The sequence below is a fragment of the Conger conger genome, chromosome 4, assembly GCF_963514075.1.
Source record: "Conger conger chromosome 4, fConCon1.1, whole genome shotgun sequence".
In the NCBI taxonomy this organism is placed as follows: Eukaryota; Metazoa; Chordata; class Actinopteri; order Anguilliformes; family Congridae; genus Conger; species Conger conger.
This window is the reverse complement of record NC_083763.1, coordinates 32,643,357-32,658,353: the sequence shown is the minus strand read 5'-3', so window position 1 is coordinate 32,658,353 and position 14,997 is coordinate 32,643,357. Positions and strand designations below refer to the sequence as shown.

At 40.2% G+C, this 14,997-nt stretch overlaps 1 protein-coding gene across 4 annotated transcripts in view; it reads left to right on the top strand.

The window, feature by feature from the left end:
• Window positions 1–14,764, top strand: part of LOC133126256 (zinc finger MYND domain-containing protein 11-like) — a 36,356-nt gene extending 21,592 nt beyond the window's left edge. For all 4 annotated transcript variants that reach the window (XM_061238281.1, XM_061238279.1, XM_061238280.1 and 1 more), the window contains 12 exons: window positions 450–611; window positions 854–931; window positions 2,215–2,307; window positions 3,121–3,208; window positions 4,415–4,470; window positions 4,813–4,890; window positions 5,328–5,446; window positions 7,405–7,618; window positions 9,464–9,532; window positions 10,212–10,484; window positions 10,754–10,939; window positions 11,197–14,764. In XM_061238281.1, the coding sequence (XP_061094265.1) occupies window positions 450–611; window positions 854–931; window positions 2,215–2,307; window positions 3,121–3,208; window positions 4,415–4,470; window positions 4,813–4,890; window positions 5,328–5,446; window positions 7,405–7,618; window positions 9,464–9,532; window positions 10,212–10,484; window positions 10,754–10,939; window positions 11,197–11,319 (1,539 nt within the window). In that variant the 3' untranslated portion in view covers window positions 11,320–14,764. The remainder of the gene's footprint in view (window positions 1–449; window positions 612–853; window positions 932–2,214; window positions 2,308–3,120; window positions 3,209–4,414; window positions 4,471–4,812; window positions 4,891–5,327; window positions 5,447–7,404; window positions 7,619–9,463; window positions 9,533–10,211; window positions 10,485–10,753; window positions 10,940–11,196) is intronic.
• The last annotated feature ends 233 nt before the right edge of the window (window positions 14,765–14,997 follow it).

Here is a 14,997-nt window from a genome sequence, read left to right as displayed (position 1 = left end):
TAGAAGATCTAAAGATCTTCTGAACCCATTTATTAATTCATGATGGTTTGTTACAAGTAATCATCTTTTCAGGTATTGATTGAGACAGGAACTAGAAATTGCATGGGACCACTTGAACTGCTGCAATATGAGAATGGGCGTTTTCTTTCATCCCTGTGAAGGTTCTGGGGAAGTGTTGAGGCACTACAGAACATGGCAGGTATACCTCTAGCTAAAAGGGAGAGTGCTGCAGCACTTCTTGGTGTTGTGTGGAGTCTTATACAGGAGTACTTTCCCTTTGTAATGGTTCTCTATGACAGTGTGGAACCTGCATATCAAAATGGCAGTTGGCCTCGTTGTACCATGTGCCTGAACTGAGGCCTAGTGGGTGCTGTTCTGTAAAGTGGGAGAAGGGGCAGCTTGGGGAGGTCAGAGGGGGGGTGAGAACTCCTCTGCTTTCTGTCTTCTAGGATTGGGAGGCAGAGAGTCATGACTGGTACTGCTTTGAGTGCCACCTGCCCGGCGACGTGCTGACGTGTGACAACTGCTTCCGTGTCTACCACCTCAAGTGTCTCTCCGAGGAATACAAGCCTAGGGATGGAGGCGCTCACTGGCAGTGCGCACTGTGCAAGGTAGCCCCGCCCTCAAACCCAACACCCAACCCTACCTCATCCCTCCCCAGTTCCTGCCCTTGGCCAGACCGTAGAACACATCAGTGTTGGATGACCCACCTCTTTTAGAACGCGAGGATATGACACTTGGTGGAACTGATCACTAATCTGACCCACTGGCTCCTGAAGCAGAATCAGTTCATAAGATGATACTGTTAGCATATTGATGATGATCTTATTTTTGATTCATTTATTTCATTCAGGGGAGTAAAAAGAAGATCCTCAATAAGCAGGAAATGAGCAGGTACCTGCGATTCATCATCCAGCGCATGAAGGAGAGGGTGAGATTTACCCACGATGGCCATCTTCACTTGACTGCTCTAAAGAAACTATACAGTGGCTTCAGAAAGTATTCCGACCCCTTTACTTTTTGCACACTCTTTGTTGTACATTTAAATTATAAAATTGCCATTGCCAAATCAATCTACATTCAATCACCCATAATGACAGTGAAAACATATTTTTAGATATTTTTGCAAATATATCTAAAACTGAAATCTCAGTTTCAGTCTCATAATTCAGTACTTCATAGAAACCCCCCAGCACTTACAGCTTCAAGTCTTCTTGGATAAGTCTCTACAAGCTTTGCACACCTGGATTTGTATAGTTTATCCCATTCTTCCTGGCAGATGCTTTCAAGCTCTGTCAGATTGGATGGGAAGCGTTTGTGAATTGCCGTTTGGTCAACTCCAAGTGGGCTGTCATATGCCAATTACTCAAGAGTAGCTTCTGTCTAGCCACTCTACCACTGTGCTCCTGGTAATGCTTAAAGCTTTAGAAATGGTTACCCTTGCCCTGATCTATGCCTTACCACAATTTTATTGTGGAAGAGTTCCTCAGACTTCATGTCTTGGTTTTTGCCCTGACATCCAGTGTGAATTGTAGGACCTTATATACACAGGTGTGCTTTCTAAACTGTCCAATCAATTCAATAAAATTCCAGTCAAGTTCTTTAAAGAAAACAGGATGCACCTGATCACAATTTGGAGTGTCACATCAAATTGTCTGAAGTCAGAGATTTCAGTTTTCACTTTGTCATTATGGGTTAATCAGTTGGACACAAATGGCAATTTCATCCATTTAAAATTAAATCTACAGCACAGTAAAGTATTACAAAAACACATGATACCTTGTGTAAATAAGACCGCTTTGGAGTTGCTAAAGTTCACACAATTAACCAGGGTTAAATTGTGCATGGCATTTCTCTGCCTCTAAAGAGCAGGCATAAAGCGAGGTGCAAGACAGAAACACTGAAATTATCTTTGCAACAAGAATCACACTATTTATCCCAGAGCAAGAAATCATCAAACATATTATTAATAGAAATATTCATTAATGATTACAAGCTAACTGTTAAATATTTACAAAATAATTTATTAAATGAACCAATATCTTGTGCAAAGCAATTGGAAGTGACTGAAATAAAGTGTAGTGACAGGAACTGAAGTTGAAAAAAATCAGTGTTGGCTGGCAACTCATATAATAGTTCCTGTTATAATTGGACCTATTACTAATGACCAGTATAAGACCCCAGTCAGCCCAGGTGTGTACTTCTCTCTCACAGGCTGTTGATCTGAACAAGAAAGGCAAAGACACCAAGCATCCGATGTACAGACGGCTAATCCACACTGCTCTGGAAGTGTCCAACATACAGGAGGTGAGGACTGCAAGGCCATGACTCTACTGCCTCCTGGTGGATCCGGTCGGGTCTTACAGCTGAGATTCCCAAACGTTTTCATCTTACAAGCCTGTGGCTGAATTATTTACTTTAGACATCTTTATCCAGTTATTTAACAAGCTAGTCTCAATGATGTTGTCATTACATCTTGGCAGAGGTGAGTCTTATGACTTCACTCAAGTCAGGCTAATGTTGGGTTCACACTACATGATTTTTGCATCGATTTTCCTGTCCCAGATACATTTCTGAGATATGTGACAAAAGTCACATGTCTGAGCCAAATCAATGCTCATGCCCATCACTCATTAAATATAAGCGATTCAATTTTGAGCCATCCCAATTGTTGACACACCATCTTGTAGTGTAAACATTGTACAATGTTTGAGAGATGGAGTAGTGAGAACGGTGATGAGCAATGGCCAATGAAAGTGTGAGATGAAACCAGGGAGAAGAGATGACAGAGTTTTGGGATCTGACGTTTTTGAAGTGACTGATATGATGCACCTATATTCACCTGTGTGTATTTGAGGCATTCTGTACTACAAGGATCAATTTTGATGAAGTGATAGGGAAATGTGTTGTTTGCATCCAAACTTGCAACACAAGTCCTTAATGTTATGAAGTTTTTTTGGGGTTTTTTCTCTTGAGCGTGCAGTTCAATTAATACCTACTATTGCTCACTTTCTCGTTATATGGCTGATAGTGGGTTGAGGTGTGGCGCATCACCCTATGTTGGGCCCAAGCTGCACTGTACTATGTGAGTAACAATCGTCTTTCCTTCTTTACTTTTAGAATATCACCGAAGGAAAGTACAAGAACTTTGATGAGTTTAAAGCTGATGTCAAGCTGATTGTACATAATACGGCCATTCTATTTGGAGGTGAGAGTCATCACTTTGATATCGTGGAACACATTACATCATGTTATTTCTGGGAACCTCAATAATGTTCCTTTTATACAGTGCTGTGAAAAAGCATTTGCCCCCTTCATGATTTCCTATATTATTGCATATTTGTTACACTGAATGGTTTCAGATCTTGAAACAAAATGTAATATTCGACAAAGGGAACCTGAGCAAACACAAATTACTTTTTTTTCCACCAGATGTGCCAATTGCTGGCACTTTTTCCATCAGTTCGAGAGTGCCCAGACAAGCTTGTGCTTTCCTGTTATTTTAAGCTGCTGCTATTCAAACCACAGTCCATTATTGTGTACAAACATGGAGGATCTTTTACATTTGTATTTATTTAGGTATTGCAGTATAAATAGTACAGGCAAGAGTACATCCCAGGATAACATATAAAAGCATACTAAAGCACTTGTTTCCCACATAGTCCTGATGATGGACAAAGAACATACAATATTAACAGGAAAAAAATAGTATAAGATTGCATCAGCAAGTGCATGCATATGTAAATCAATTCCTAGCCTACTGCGTAAATAGGGCATATTCAATTTCTTGACTCTGATATGACCACTGAAAATCTGGTCAAACTAGAGTTCATCTCTGGAAGAAAAGATGCTTCACTGGCAGCCTGACCATGCAGCTTCTGGGTGCCAGTGACCAATAGCTAGATTCCCGCTGAGTTGCCAACGGCTATTAATAACCACCTTTGGAAACAGGCGGTGATCTAGTCTCCAAAAGCGGTGAACCAGATGTTGACAGTTGGGACTCCAGTCAAGGGCTATATTTTTTTATATATATTATATGGTAAATGGTAAATTGGAGCAATTGGGGGTTAGGTGTCTTGCACAGGGACACTTACTCAGCAACCCGCTGACTGCCAGACTTCTGTTCTTACCGCCGAGCCAATGTCGCCCCTTGTATAATGTATAATAAACATTTCAGCAGTCAATTCATGCACCATCACAGCCCAAATCCGTTACCCTTTTCTAAAGTCTGAAAGCTTTATGGTAAATTTGCTGACTATGACATGGCCTGTGCCAAACCATTACATCACAGTCACCCTTACAGTTATTTTAAATTGAGATAAATCACCTGAATGTATTTACTATTTCTTATTGGAATACCTGTCTGCATTTTATTTAACAATAAAATTTACTCAATTATTTTCTGTTTTTGCAGTGAACAGTGACCAAGCTGAGATGGCAAGATTGTTGTACAGTGATACTTGTCATGAGGTACTGCACTGTCTCCATAAAGTTCATACACTGTGGGCCTAAAACAGTGGATGAAAGAGGACATTTAAATAGAAAGGAAATCACTGCGCATCTACCCAATAATATGCTGATCTGGTGCTTCTCAAAGAGGATGGTAAACTTGAAGGAATAAATCTGGAGCTCATGGATATGCTGCTTTATTGTGAACAAACTGCACGCAAAACTAATGCATCGACAACATCCGTGTCTTCGTCCGTCAAAACCTAAAAGGCTCATAAGAAAGTAGGATATAACTTGAAGCATTAAGCTGCTCTGGGTTTTATTGTGCACTTAACAAACATTCCTCTGTCTGTCTACTCTCAGCTGAATGAGCTCCAGCTCTGTAGAAACTGTTTCTACCTGTCCAACGCTCGGCCTGATAACTGGTTCTGCTACCCATGTGTGAGTACAAACTTCTTACTATTCTCACAATTTGACTGGCCACCACTGGATGCTTGTCTTTACATGCAATGTTAAGCAATGTAAAATGTTTATGCTGTTTTCTGTAACATTTTAAATGCCAAATATCATCCCGCAAATATCCCACAAACTTGATTCTCACCACCCACATTAAGTAAAAATGTTCTGCTGGTTGGGAAATATAATTGACAGAAAGAAATGTAAGAGCTGACCATCTGACTAGTCTAGGGAACTTGTAATACACTGCACAGACTGTGCCCTCTTAGGGCTCCATCACATGCTGCTCATGTGTGTAGGCTTAATAGTTGATTAAGCACAAGTGTGTTTTACAGTTGATTCCCTGTGTGATTATATGTTTATTCTTCACTACTTACAAATGGGCGTGACGTGACAGACTTATCTGTACCTGCTTTGTCCAGGTACCCAACCATGAGCTGGTTTGGGCCAAGATGAAGGGGTTTGGATACTGGCCTGCAAAGGTCCTGCAGAGAGAAGAAAATCAGGTGGACGTGAGGTTCTTCGGTCACCAACATCAAAGGTGAGAGGGAGAGAGAAAACACAAAAAACACACAATGTGTATGCAATATTTGGTAAAGATATCTACAGGCATTCCAATTCCACATGAGTTTTCCCAAAACTGCACCCAGAAGATGTCCTCAAGTGTCCCCAAATCTCTTGAAATATAAAACATCTGCATATCCTTTTGTCCAGACACATAAATGATCAGAAATGCTTGTAAATAAAAAATGTAAATGTAAATAAAATCTCACACATATGTGTGTTTTATGCACATATATGGGAGTGTGTTCTTATAAAGCATGCCCAAAGTGTCCTCAAAGCTCTCCAAAAAGGATCCTAATGCTTTCTCACCAACTTACAACATTTAAAACGGAACTTTATTTCAAAATGAGGTTAGCCAGATCCTTATTAGCCCCATTAGCCAGTACAATTACAGGTTTATCTATAGCAAGTCCAACGTAAACGCTCACTGGATGTTTTATGCACTTCTGAATATTCATTCTGCTATGCGAATGCAGCGATATTCCTAAATATGATATATACCTTGTTGAAATTGGAAACCCCATACAAGAAGATTACCATGTTTTAAATTAGTTCAGTACTGAAATGACCTAGCAATACATTTACCAAACAATAACAAGAACAAGTAGTTTGGGATGACATTTGCTTAGGTATACTGGCTGAATGGTACAGAGCTGCATTGGCACATGGAACTTGATGCAGCCAGCAGGGCATAGAGGTCTGGAGATTTGTGGTCCTGGCAAAGCTGAGTTTGGCTGGCTCACATGGCGGGGGAGGACTCAGCAATGAGATGGGCGCATACAACAGCACCCTGGGTGCCTCGGAATCACGGTCGCGGGCAGAAGGACGTGGCTTGGAGAAGGTGTGTCGTTCTCAGGATTACCTGATCCATCTGGGCCACCGAGGGACGAGGTGTAGGTGGTGTATCCCTAGGTAACACACAGGCAGTTGGAATAGATATGGTACAAGTGGCTGCAAAATTGGGAGAAAACGGGAAAAATCAGAAACACATGTTTAAAAAATAACAAAGAAACAGATTGCTGAACAGATTACGAAATAAAAGTGGGCTAAGAAAAAAAAAAAGTTTATGCATGCAACTTCTGAATTTTATATTTACTTATATTTACTTATATTGGGACATGATTTTTTGACATAGAGAAATAGTATCAAGGATTGTTAGGTACATTCTATTGTCCGTGGCATGGTGAGGGTTGTAAACCGTGAGCATGGCGTCGGGGAGGCTGGAGTTTTATTAGCCTTTTCTGCAAATAAGAGACTGATAATCATCTAAACTGTCTTTTTAACAATTGGGCATCATTATCTTGCTGTTTTGTTAAGTCACAGTTTTTATTGTCTTAGCAATATGAATGCAACAATAATTTAGGATGTTTAGGACGGGGCAAAGTGGATGGGGTTAACCTGGCAGGGAATGCACTAATAAAATTAATCTTTACAATATAGAAATATCTTTGAATGTGCATAAAACTGACAATGTTTTACTGCCAGGTTGGCTTAATGGAAGTGAGGTGTAGTATAAATGTATAATTGTCATTCCACTAAAGCAAATCAATAGGAGAGGGGGTTAGAGGATGTGCAAAGGGAGAGAGTGAAATATAGATTGCCCTGTTTGTGCTTCTTTTTTTTTTTTTTTTACTGTTTTTTAAGTTTTTGTTTTAACAGGTCTCTCTTGAAAAGGAGATCTTGATCTTAATGGGGCCAACTGTTCAAATAATGGAATAATAAAAACAATTGGGAGAGATATATGAGAGTGTTTAAGAGTAAGGGGGAAAGGTTACGAGTAAAGGCATACAGAGCCATTAGTATAGGTGTGTGTGAGTGGGTCAGAGGTTGATATAAAGACACGAAGATGGAGAGAGTCCGAGTTGATTTAAACTCTCTAGAAAAGGAGAGGGAGAAAGTGTTTGCTCGTTCCCTTTTTTATGGGCATGTCTGCAGGGCATGGATCCCGGCAGAGAACATTCAGGACATCCAGGTGAGCGCACAGCAGCTCCAGGTGAAGAGAAGCACAGGCTGGAAGAAGGCATCTGAGGAACTGGAGCTCCACCAGCGCTTCCTGCGAGAGGGAATGTTCTGGAAGAGCAAGAATGCCCCAGAGGAATCACACGAGGAAGAGGCTGAGTCCGGCATCTCCTCCACCAGTAATGAGCAGGTGAGACAATATGAGAACATATTCAAAATATGAGAATACTTCAAATACGCGTGTTTGGTTTCTCAAGAAAGTATTTTCAAATGCTTTAAATAATTTGTTGGGGCTAATTTATTGGGAAATACTTGAAATGTATCAAAACAGTATTTAAATGAAAATAATGAATAATAATATTTGTATTCGATCCAGGCCTGATTTAAAACTGAAGTTTAAACAGCTGAGAAAACGATTGGAACTGGAACAGCTAATGCTCATTTTGGCTGCTCAGCTATGTTTGATTTGCCAGTAGAATACAACATAGGTTACATTATTCATTCATTCATTATCCGAACCCGCTTATCCTGAACAGGGTCGCAGGGGGGCTGGAGCCTATCCCAGCATACATTGGGCGAAAGGCAGGAATACACCCTGGTCAAGTCGCCAGTCCATCGCAGGGCACACACACCATTCACTCACACACTCATACCTATGGGCAATTTAGACTCTCCAATCAACCTAACCTGCATGTCTTTGGACTGTGGGAGGAAACTGGAGTACCCAGAAGAAACCCACGCAGACACGGGGAGAACATGCAAACTTCACACAGAGAGGCCCCGGCTGACCGGGGTTCGAACCCAGGACTGCTGTGAGGCGGCAGCGCTACCCACTGCACCAAACGTGCTGCCTTAGGCTACATTATGAGAGATTAAAATATATTTATTCATACCAAGCTCCCGAAGTTAAAAAAATATTTTATGATTATTCAGCCCCACCTTTCTGTAATGAGTATGATACTGTTTTTGCCATGCGATTTATCTGCCCTGTATAGCAGAGCAGGTGTGCGCACTTATCCAAGATGATTCAATGCTAGATTCACAATCAAATCGTGGTTTACATTTATAAAATGGAATTTTATTCATTTTAAATTAAATGTAATTAATCAGATAATTTTACTTGAGACGAATGAAATTATCCTTGACTATTCAAGTGACATACAGTATATGAAATAGTGGTGGTCTGAAATTAAAAGGAATCAGAAAGCCACTATTGTCTTAATCTTTAATTCCCATGGTATTCATCATTTCAGGAGGTGATTGAAAGTATTAACTACAGCAAAGTATTAATTAGTTAAATCATCTTAAATTTGTGAGCCTGGGAGCCTGGAATTTAAGGTCATGAAGAAGCTTCATAATTAAACGTTTGGATTATTTCCAGACTGGCTTTTTCAAGGATAAAGGAATTAATACAATGACATACAGTATTTAGCATTTTATTATGTACAACAGCACCTCTGCATATATTACATGACATTACATTAATGGCATTTGGCAAACGCTCTTATCCAGAGCGACGTATAGTTAGACTAAGCAGGAGACAATCCTGGAGCAATGCAGGATTAAGGGGATCAAACCACCGACCTTGCGGGTCCCTGTCATGTACCTTAACCATTTTAAAATGCATTTGCGGTAAAAGGAAGGATGCTTAAAGCCATAATTCACTAAGGTTTTTTGTTTTTATATTATTTAGTTTTATTGTACTGTATGTTTTCAATTGGCCTAGTCACTCTTCACTCCTGAAAAAACTCTTTGTCTATTGCTTGTCCTGAAAATCTAATCTAAATCTAATTTAAGTTTCATAGTTGTAATATTACATTGCATTACAGCATGTTACATTACAATCATTTAGAAGTAATATAGTTGTACGTATAATTGCATTGTTGCACAGCTCTGTACTGTAGTATAGATTTGTAATTGTGTGTAGAAATGTGGTGCTGTATTATTGTAATTGTAGACACATAGATTGCATAGCTCTGTTGATGCCGTGCTGTATGCACACAGGTATTGATCTCTGTCTGGTTGTCCTTTCCAGCTGAAGATCAGCCAGGAGCCCAAAGCCAAGAGAGGCCGGCGCAGCCAGAACCCAGAGCCCAAAGAGGAGGTGCGTGCATGCTGGAAGTGGTCCGGTCCTCCATTTTGTACATGCACATATGGGCCCTGTACAGAACGAGAATGACTGAGTAGGCCAGTCATGCCAGGGCTTCATACACTGTGACTCAGTTTGGCAGGATGGGAGAAGAGGATCAGGGAGGAAAGGCAATATCACATTTCCCTTTTTACCTCATCTGCCAATTTTGGAAAGCTTGTTAGTAATTGTAGACCTGTCTAATTGCAAGAGTGAGACCCTGTCAGTTTGGGAGGGTGCAGAATAGTACACACTCTTCCAATAAGTGCACATCAACAATGATAAAATGGCAGGATTAGGAGGTGTTCGGTCTGTGGAATAATTGAGACTAGAGCAGCTCAAAAGTACTGATTGAACCGATCCAAGTACGTTAGACCGTCATTTGTGCATTACAGTTTTTTGTACAGGGAGAAGTTAGGGCAGACCTGCTGCCTAGCAGCTAAGGTACATGGCTGGGACCCGGAAGGTTGGTGGTTCAAGCAACAATCCGCACAACTTCAGCAAGGCCCTGAACCCTGCATTGCTCCAGGGGGGATTGCCACTTGCTTTGTCCCCTGCTTAGTCTAATCAACCGTAAGCTAAATAACACATGATTGATCTATTATTAATGTGAACCCTGTTGTCCTTTTGTGACGGCCCCCCGCCCTAACCTCAGGACCCCGAGCCAGAAATGGAGGCAGTCAGCTCTAGCCAGGAGATCCCCACCACGCCACACCAGCCAGAAAAGCTGTCGGTCTCCACCCAGACCAAGCGGGCCAGCACCGCCTCCCCCCGCACCCTGCACCGATCCACCCAGACGAGCAGCGACGGCACCTGTCACAACAAGTGCCACGAGAAGTACACCAAGATCTTCGGCGACGTCAAGGAGATGATGAAAGCCGACAACAAGCGTGAGACTGAGCGGGTGGTCAGGGAGGCCTTGGAGAAGGTGAGCGAGATGGGACCGTGAAGAAATACCTTGAAGAAGGTTACATACCTTCACAAATAACATTTTTTAGTGTAATAGTAGTAGTAGTTTGATTTTTTTCTCTTTTGATTTTCCCTTAGTTTAATGAAATGAGTGGATAACACGTCACAATGGACTTCCTTGTTTAACTCAGGGAAAAAGTGACAAAAAAATAACAAAACTACAGAATTTGTAAAGTGTAAGCACTGGGTTCTGATGTGAGGTGTCCATGATGTGTCTTGTGAATAAAGTTGCGGACAGAGATGGAGGAGGAGAGGAGGCAGGCAGTGACAAAGGCAGTCTCCAGCGTCCAGGCAGAGATGGAGCGAAAGTGCAAACAGGTGAAGGAGAAGAGCAAGGAGGAGCTAATGGAAGAGGTGAAAAAGATGGTGTCGCATCACAAACAGCTGATCTCCCAGACCAAGAAGAAACAGTGGGTGAGTCTCTCTCTTTCTCTCTCAGACACATACAGACACACACACACGTTTCATTCTCAAACCATGTCTCACTCTCATGTGAAATCTCTCACTCTACGACCGTGACGGCTGTGACCGGGACTGTTCAGAGCATGGCCTCCTGCTCCTTCGTCTTTGTCTGCCGCACGTACCATGGCTAGCCCGCATGGGGTGAGAAGGAGGTTCTTTGCAATGTCCGCAGTTGCGTCGGTGGTCACGCTGTGTTCTGTCTCTCTCAGTGCTACAACTGCGAGGAGGAGGCCATGTACCACTGCTGCTGGAACACCTCCTACTGCTCCATAAAGTGTCAGCAAGAGCACTGGCACGCCGACCACAAACGCACCTGCCGCAGGAAGAGATGAAATCCCTGCCCTCTCCTGCCCCGCCATGTCCGGCCTGGCCCCACCCTTCCTGCAGCGGGACTACGCTGTGAACATGCACTGTTTCCCCCACTGTTAATGTTGTTAGCACCAGCCTCTCAAACATCAGAAGCTCTGCACCGTGCTGGAGATGTGTTTCCTCACACAATCTCCATTTCTCTCGTCCTCCATTTTTCTTTCTCTCTCCATCTCTCTACAACTTCCTAAAAAAAAATCACAGTAAGAACTCGATGCAGACATGGCTGGAACAGTGTTTTTTTATTTTTATTTTATTATTATTTTTTGCATTTATTTTGTTTTATTATGATTGAAGTGATTTTACCTGTTGACAAAAGTGTTATTTAACTTTGTAGCTAAAGGTTAGCATTTAAAAAAAGCATATTATGTACATTTTTCAAATCCCCTTTTGTACTGTAAAAGTAATACAGTACAGATCTACCTAAATCACCCCTGAAAAAATATGCTTCAATGATGTCATCCACAAATTTGTGTGTATGTATATACATGCATACAGTACATCATGAGTTACATTATGTTTGGGAAGAATACGTATTTTGATTTGCCTCTATTCCACACCTTTAGATATGTAATCAAACGATTATCATGTGGTTCAAGTTCTCAGATTTTATATAAGGGTATCACAGCACTTTTTATATACATAGGCCCCCATTTCAGGGTAGGATTATGTTTGCGGCATATTCATTTCTTCCAAAAGAATGTAGTCCTGTTTTGTACTTTGTCACTTTGTCATTTGCTTGCTTGAAGTCTGTGACCCATGGGCATCACCAGGTGCTGAGTATCTTCTCTCCTGTACAGCAGCCATCTTCAACTCCTGCTTCTTTCTGGGACTAGTTGCCTTATGTTTTCTCCTCAGCATAGGAAACACATGTTCAGTTTGATTCAGATCAAGTGAATGACTTGGCCAGTCAAGAATTTCGGCTTTGAAATACTCCTCTGTTGCTTTAGCAGTATGTTTGGGATCATTGTTTTGCTGTAGAATGAACTGTCATCCAATGACTTTTTGAGACATTTGCTTAAACTTGAGCAGATAAGATGCTTCGGTACAATTCACAGCTGCTGCTATCAACAGTTACATCATCAATGAGGGCAAGTGAGCCAGTGCCTGAGGCAGCCTTACTTTCCCAAACCTTTCCCAGCCTTACTTTCATAACACCAGTTTGGACGGGGTGCTTTTGATTTTTTGACCTCCACACCTTGCTCTTGCCATCACTCTCATACAATTCAGTTTTGCTCTCATCTGTCCACAATACCTTTTTTCCAGTAGAGTTTTTCCTGTAGAGTTCAGTGTGCAGAAATGTGGGCACCCCGGGTCAAAAAGCCTTTTACATTACATTACATTAATATCTAAGTGAACAGAAGCAAACCTGACCTCTAAACGTTTAATGACAGATTTCCTAAAATTTTAAAGCAGGATTACTTTATATATTTTTTTTTTTACAATTTCAAAATAATAAAAAAGGAAAAAGAGATATCTGTACTTTAACCACATGTGAATTCTGTTATGACAAATCTAAATTGTGGAGTGCTGAGCCAAATTTTCTAAAAAGTATTTGTCCCAAAATTATAGAGCTCACTGTATATATATGCACACACAAAATTTTGAAAGATGAAACACAAGGATTATAAATCCTATATTGCTTTAAAAGCAATAATGATGGTTTGAGTACTTGAAAGGATTCTTTTGTCTGTCCAATTCTCAAAGAATATTGTATCCATCTTCCTTTAGTCTTGCCATTATTGTTTTTTGGGAACAGGGTTATGATGCCAGGTGTTAAGCCTGCTGATTAAAAAGAGAAAAATGACTTTTATTATGCACATATGGTTGTGTTTAAAATATGCTGTCATTCGTATGGGAAGAAGTTAGGGTTGGCCTTTTTTTAGGGTACAGTTCTGGAGAACATAGGAATCTTTGGGGCTGGATCTTGGATGGGGTCAATATATTTTAGCTACTCATTATTTTCAACATTTGCACATTGTTTATTTCCAAAACTAGAAACTGCCAAAATGCTACTTTTGTTGAAGCAGTAATGAAATGCTAAGTGATTATTTTTCTTGTTATGTGGGGGTGGGGGGACGTGGTAATTAGTGTCATTGTTACTGTGATATTTACAGTGTGATGTACTGGGACACTTGGGTATGGGGACAGGTATTTTCCCCACTGTTTCTCTTGTAGTTTAGTAAGACAGTGCCTGTTATATCAGCAACCATCATTGTACTTAGCATGGTGATTACAGTTTGAATATGCCACAACAGAATTTTAAAAACAATTCCTGGTTAAAAAGGCAGGCAGGTTTGGATGGACCAATATAAAATATGACCCATTTTTATTACCTGAATTATGTTCAATTACCTTTATTACGTTAATTAAAGTGTAATGTTAATGAAATATTCATAAAGCAGTTTTGGAATTTGCTTTTATTTTTTAAGAGGAATACAAGTGGGAATGAAATTTCCAGTTTTTATTTCATTGTAAAGTGGTAAGAAGAGCCTGTTTCTCAAACTTTTTTGCTAGAACTGGAGTCAGAGAAGGAGACACTCCCTTGTTGAGGAGTGATCCAGCAGTAATGGTTTTGAACTTGACCGACCACACATTGATCCTTATTACTCACTTGGTGAGTTTGACTTTTTCACCTTTTGCTTTTAACTTTTGCACTACATGTAAATAAAGAAAAGCTTCTGTTCCATTTTTTTTTCTCATCAAGTCATTTCAATGTCAAGTCACTGCAGTTTTATTGTTAATGCAAAATGCAAATGTTTATTTTTTGTTCATCGTCATATATGCGCTGGAAGACATGGAGGGAACATGTGGTTGTGGTCGCAGTTAGGTATTTTTTGTGTCAAGGTGTAAAACACTGACTCTTCTGTAAGGGCAACAGAAATGGAAAATTGTTGACAATACAGTACCACAAATAATTAACCACAACTTATTTTATATTTGTCCATCCCTTGTGAAAATAATTAGTTGTGCTATCCTCTGAAGTGGAAATATTTTGATGTATAATCATTCCAGTCTAACACATTGCTGGTACTTGCATGAAAGTAAGGTATGTATGTGTGTGTGCCTGTGTGTATGCGTGAGCGTGCATGTGTGCATTTTAATTTAATCCCCATGTGCACTTCTTGAAATGATGCAATATAAAAATTATTTTTAACAAGTTGCTGGAAGGTTATTTGCCTTTTTTTAAAAGCTTAATTGATGGATAAATGGATTGTTTGTAGTGAAAAGAGATAACTCATTATTGACTAAATGGAGAAATTGTTTCCTGTCAGTGGGCTGACCATATGTACATTATTACTGTGGCTTTCAGTTTTCTATGCTCTTCCATTTTTAAAAATGCTTTGGCTAGCAGTATATAAAGGTATTCTATGTGCTAACATGGAACAATAAATGTAACTTCAACAAATAGCCCTTGGTCTTCAAAAAGCATTTCTTTGGAAGTTATTATTGAATAATGAATATTGACTAACCTTTTCTTTGTCCTGTTTTCATCAGTTAATAAAGATGAAAATCTACATTATAAAATACAGTTGATTCCATCTGTATATACAACAGGTGGTTACATGCAGGTGAGATCAAAATTGAGCTTTTTGGCTATACACACTGATGAAGGGTTTGGCATTGGAAGAAGGACATTAATA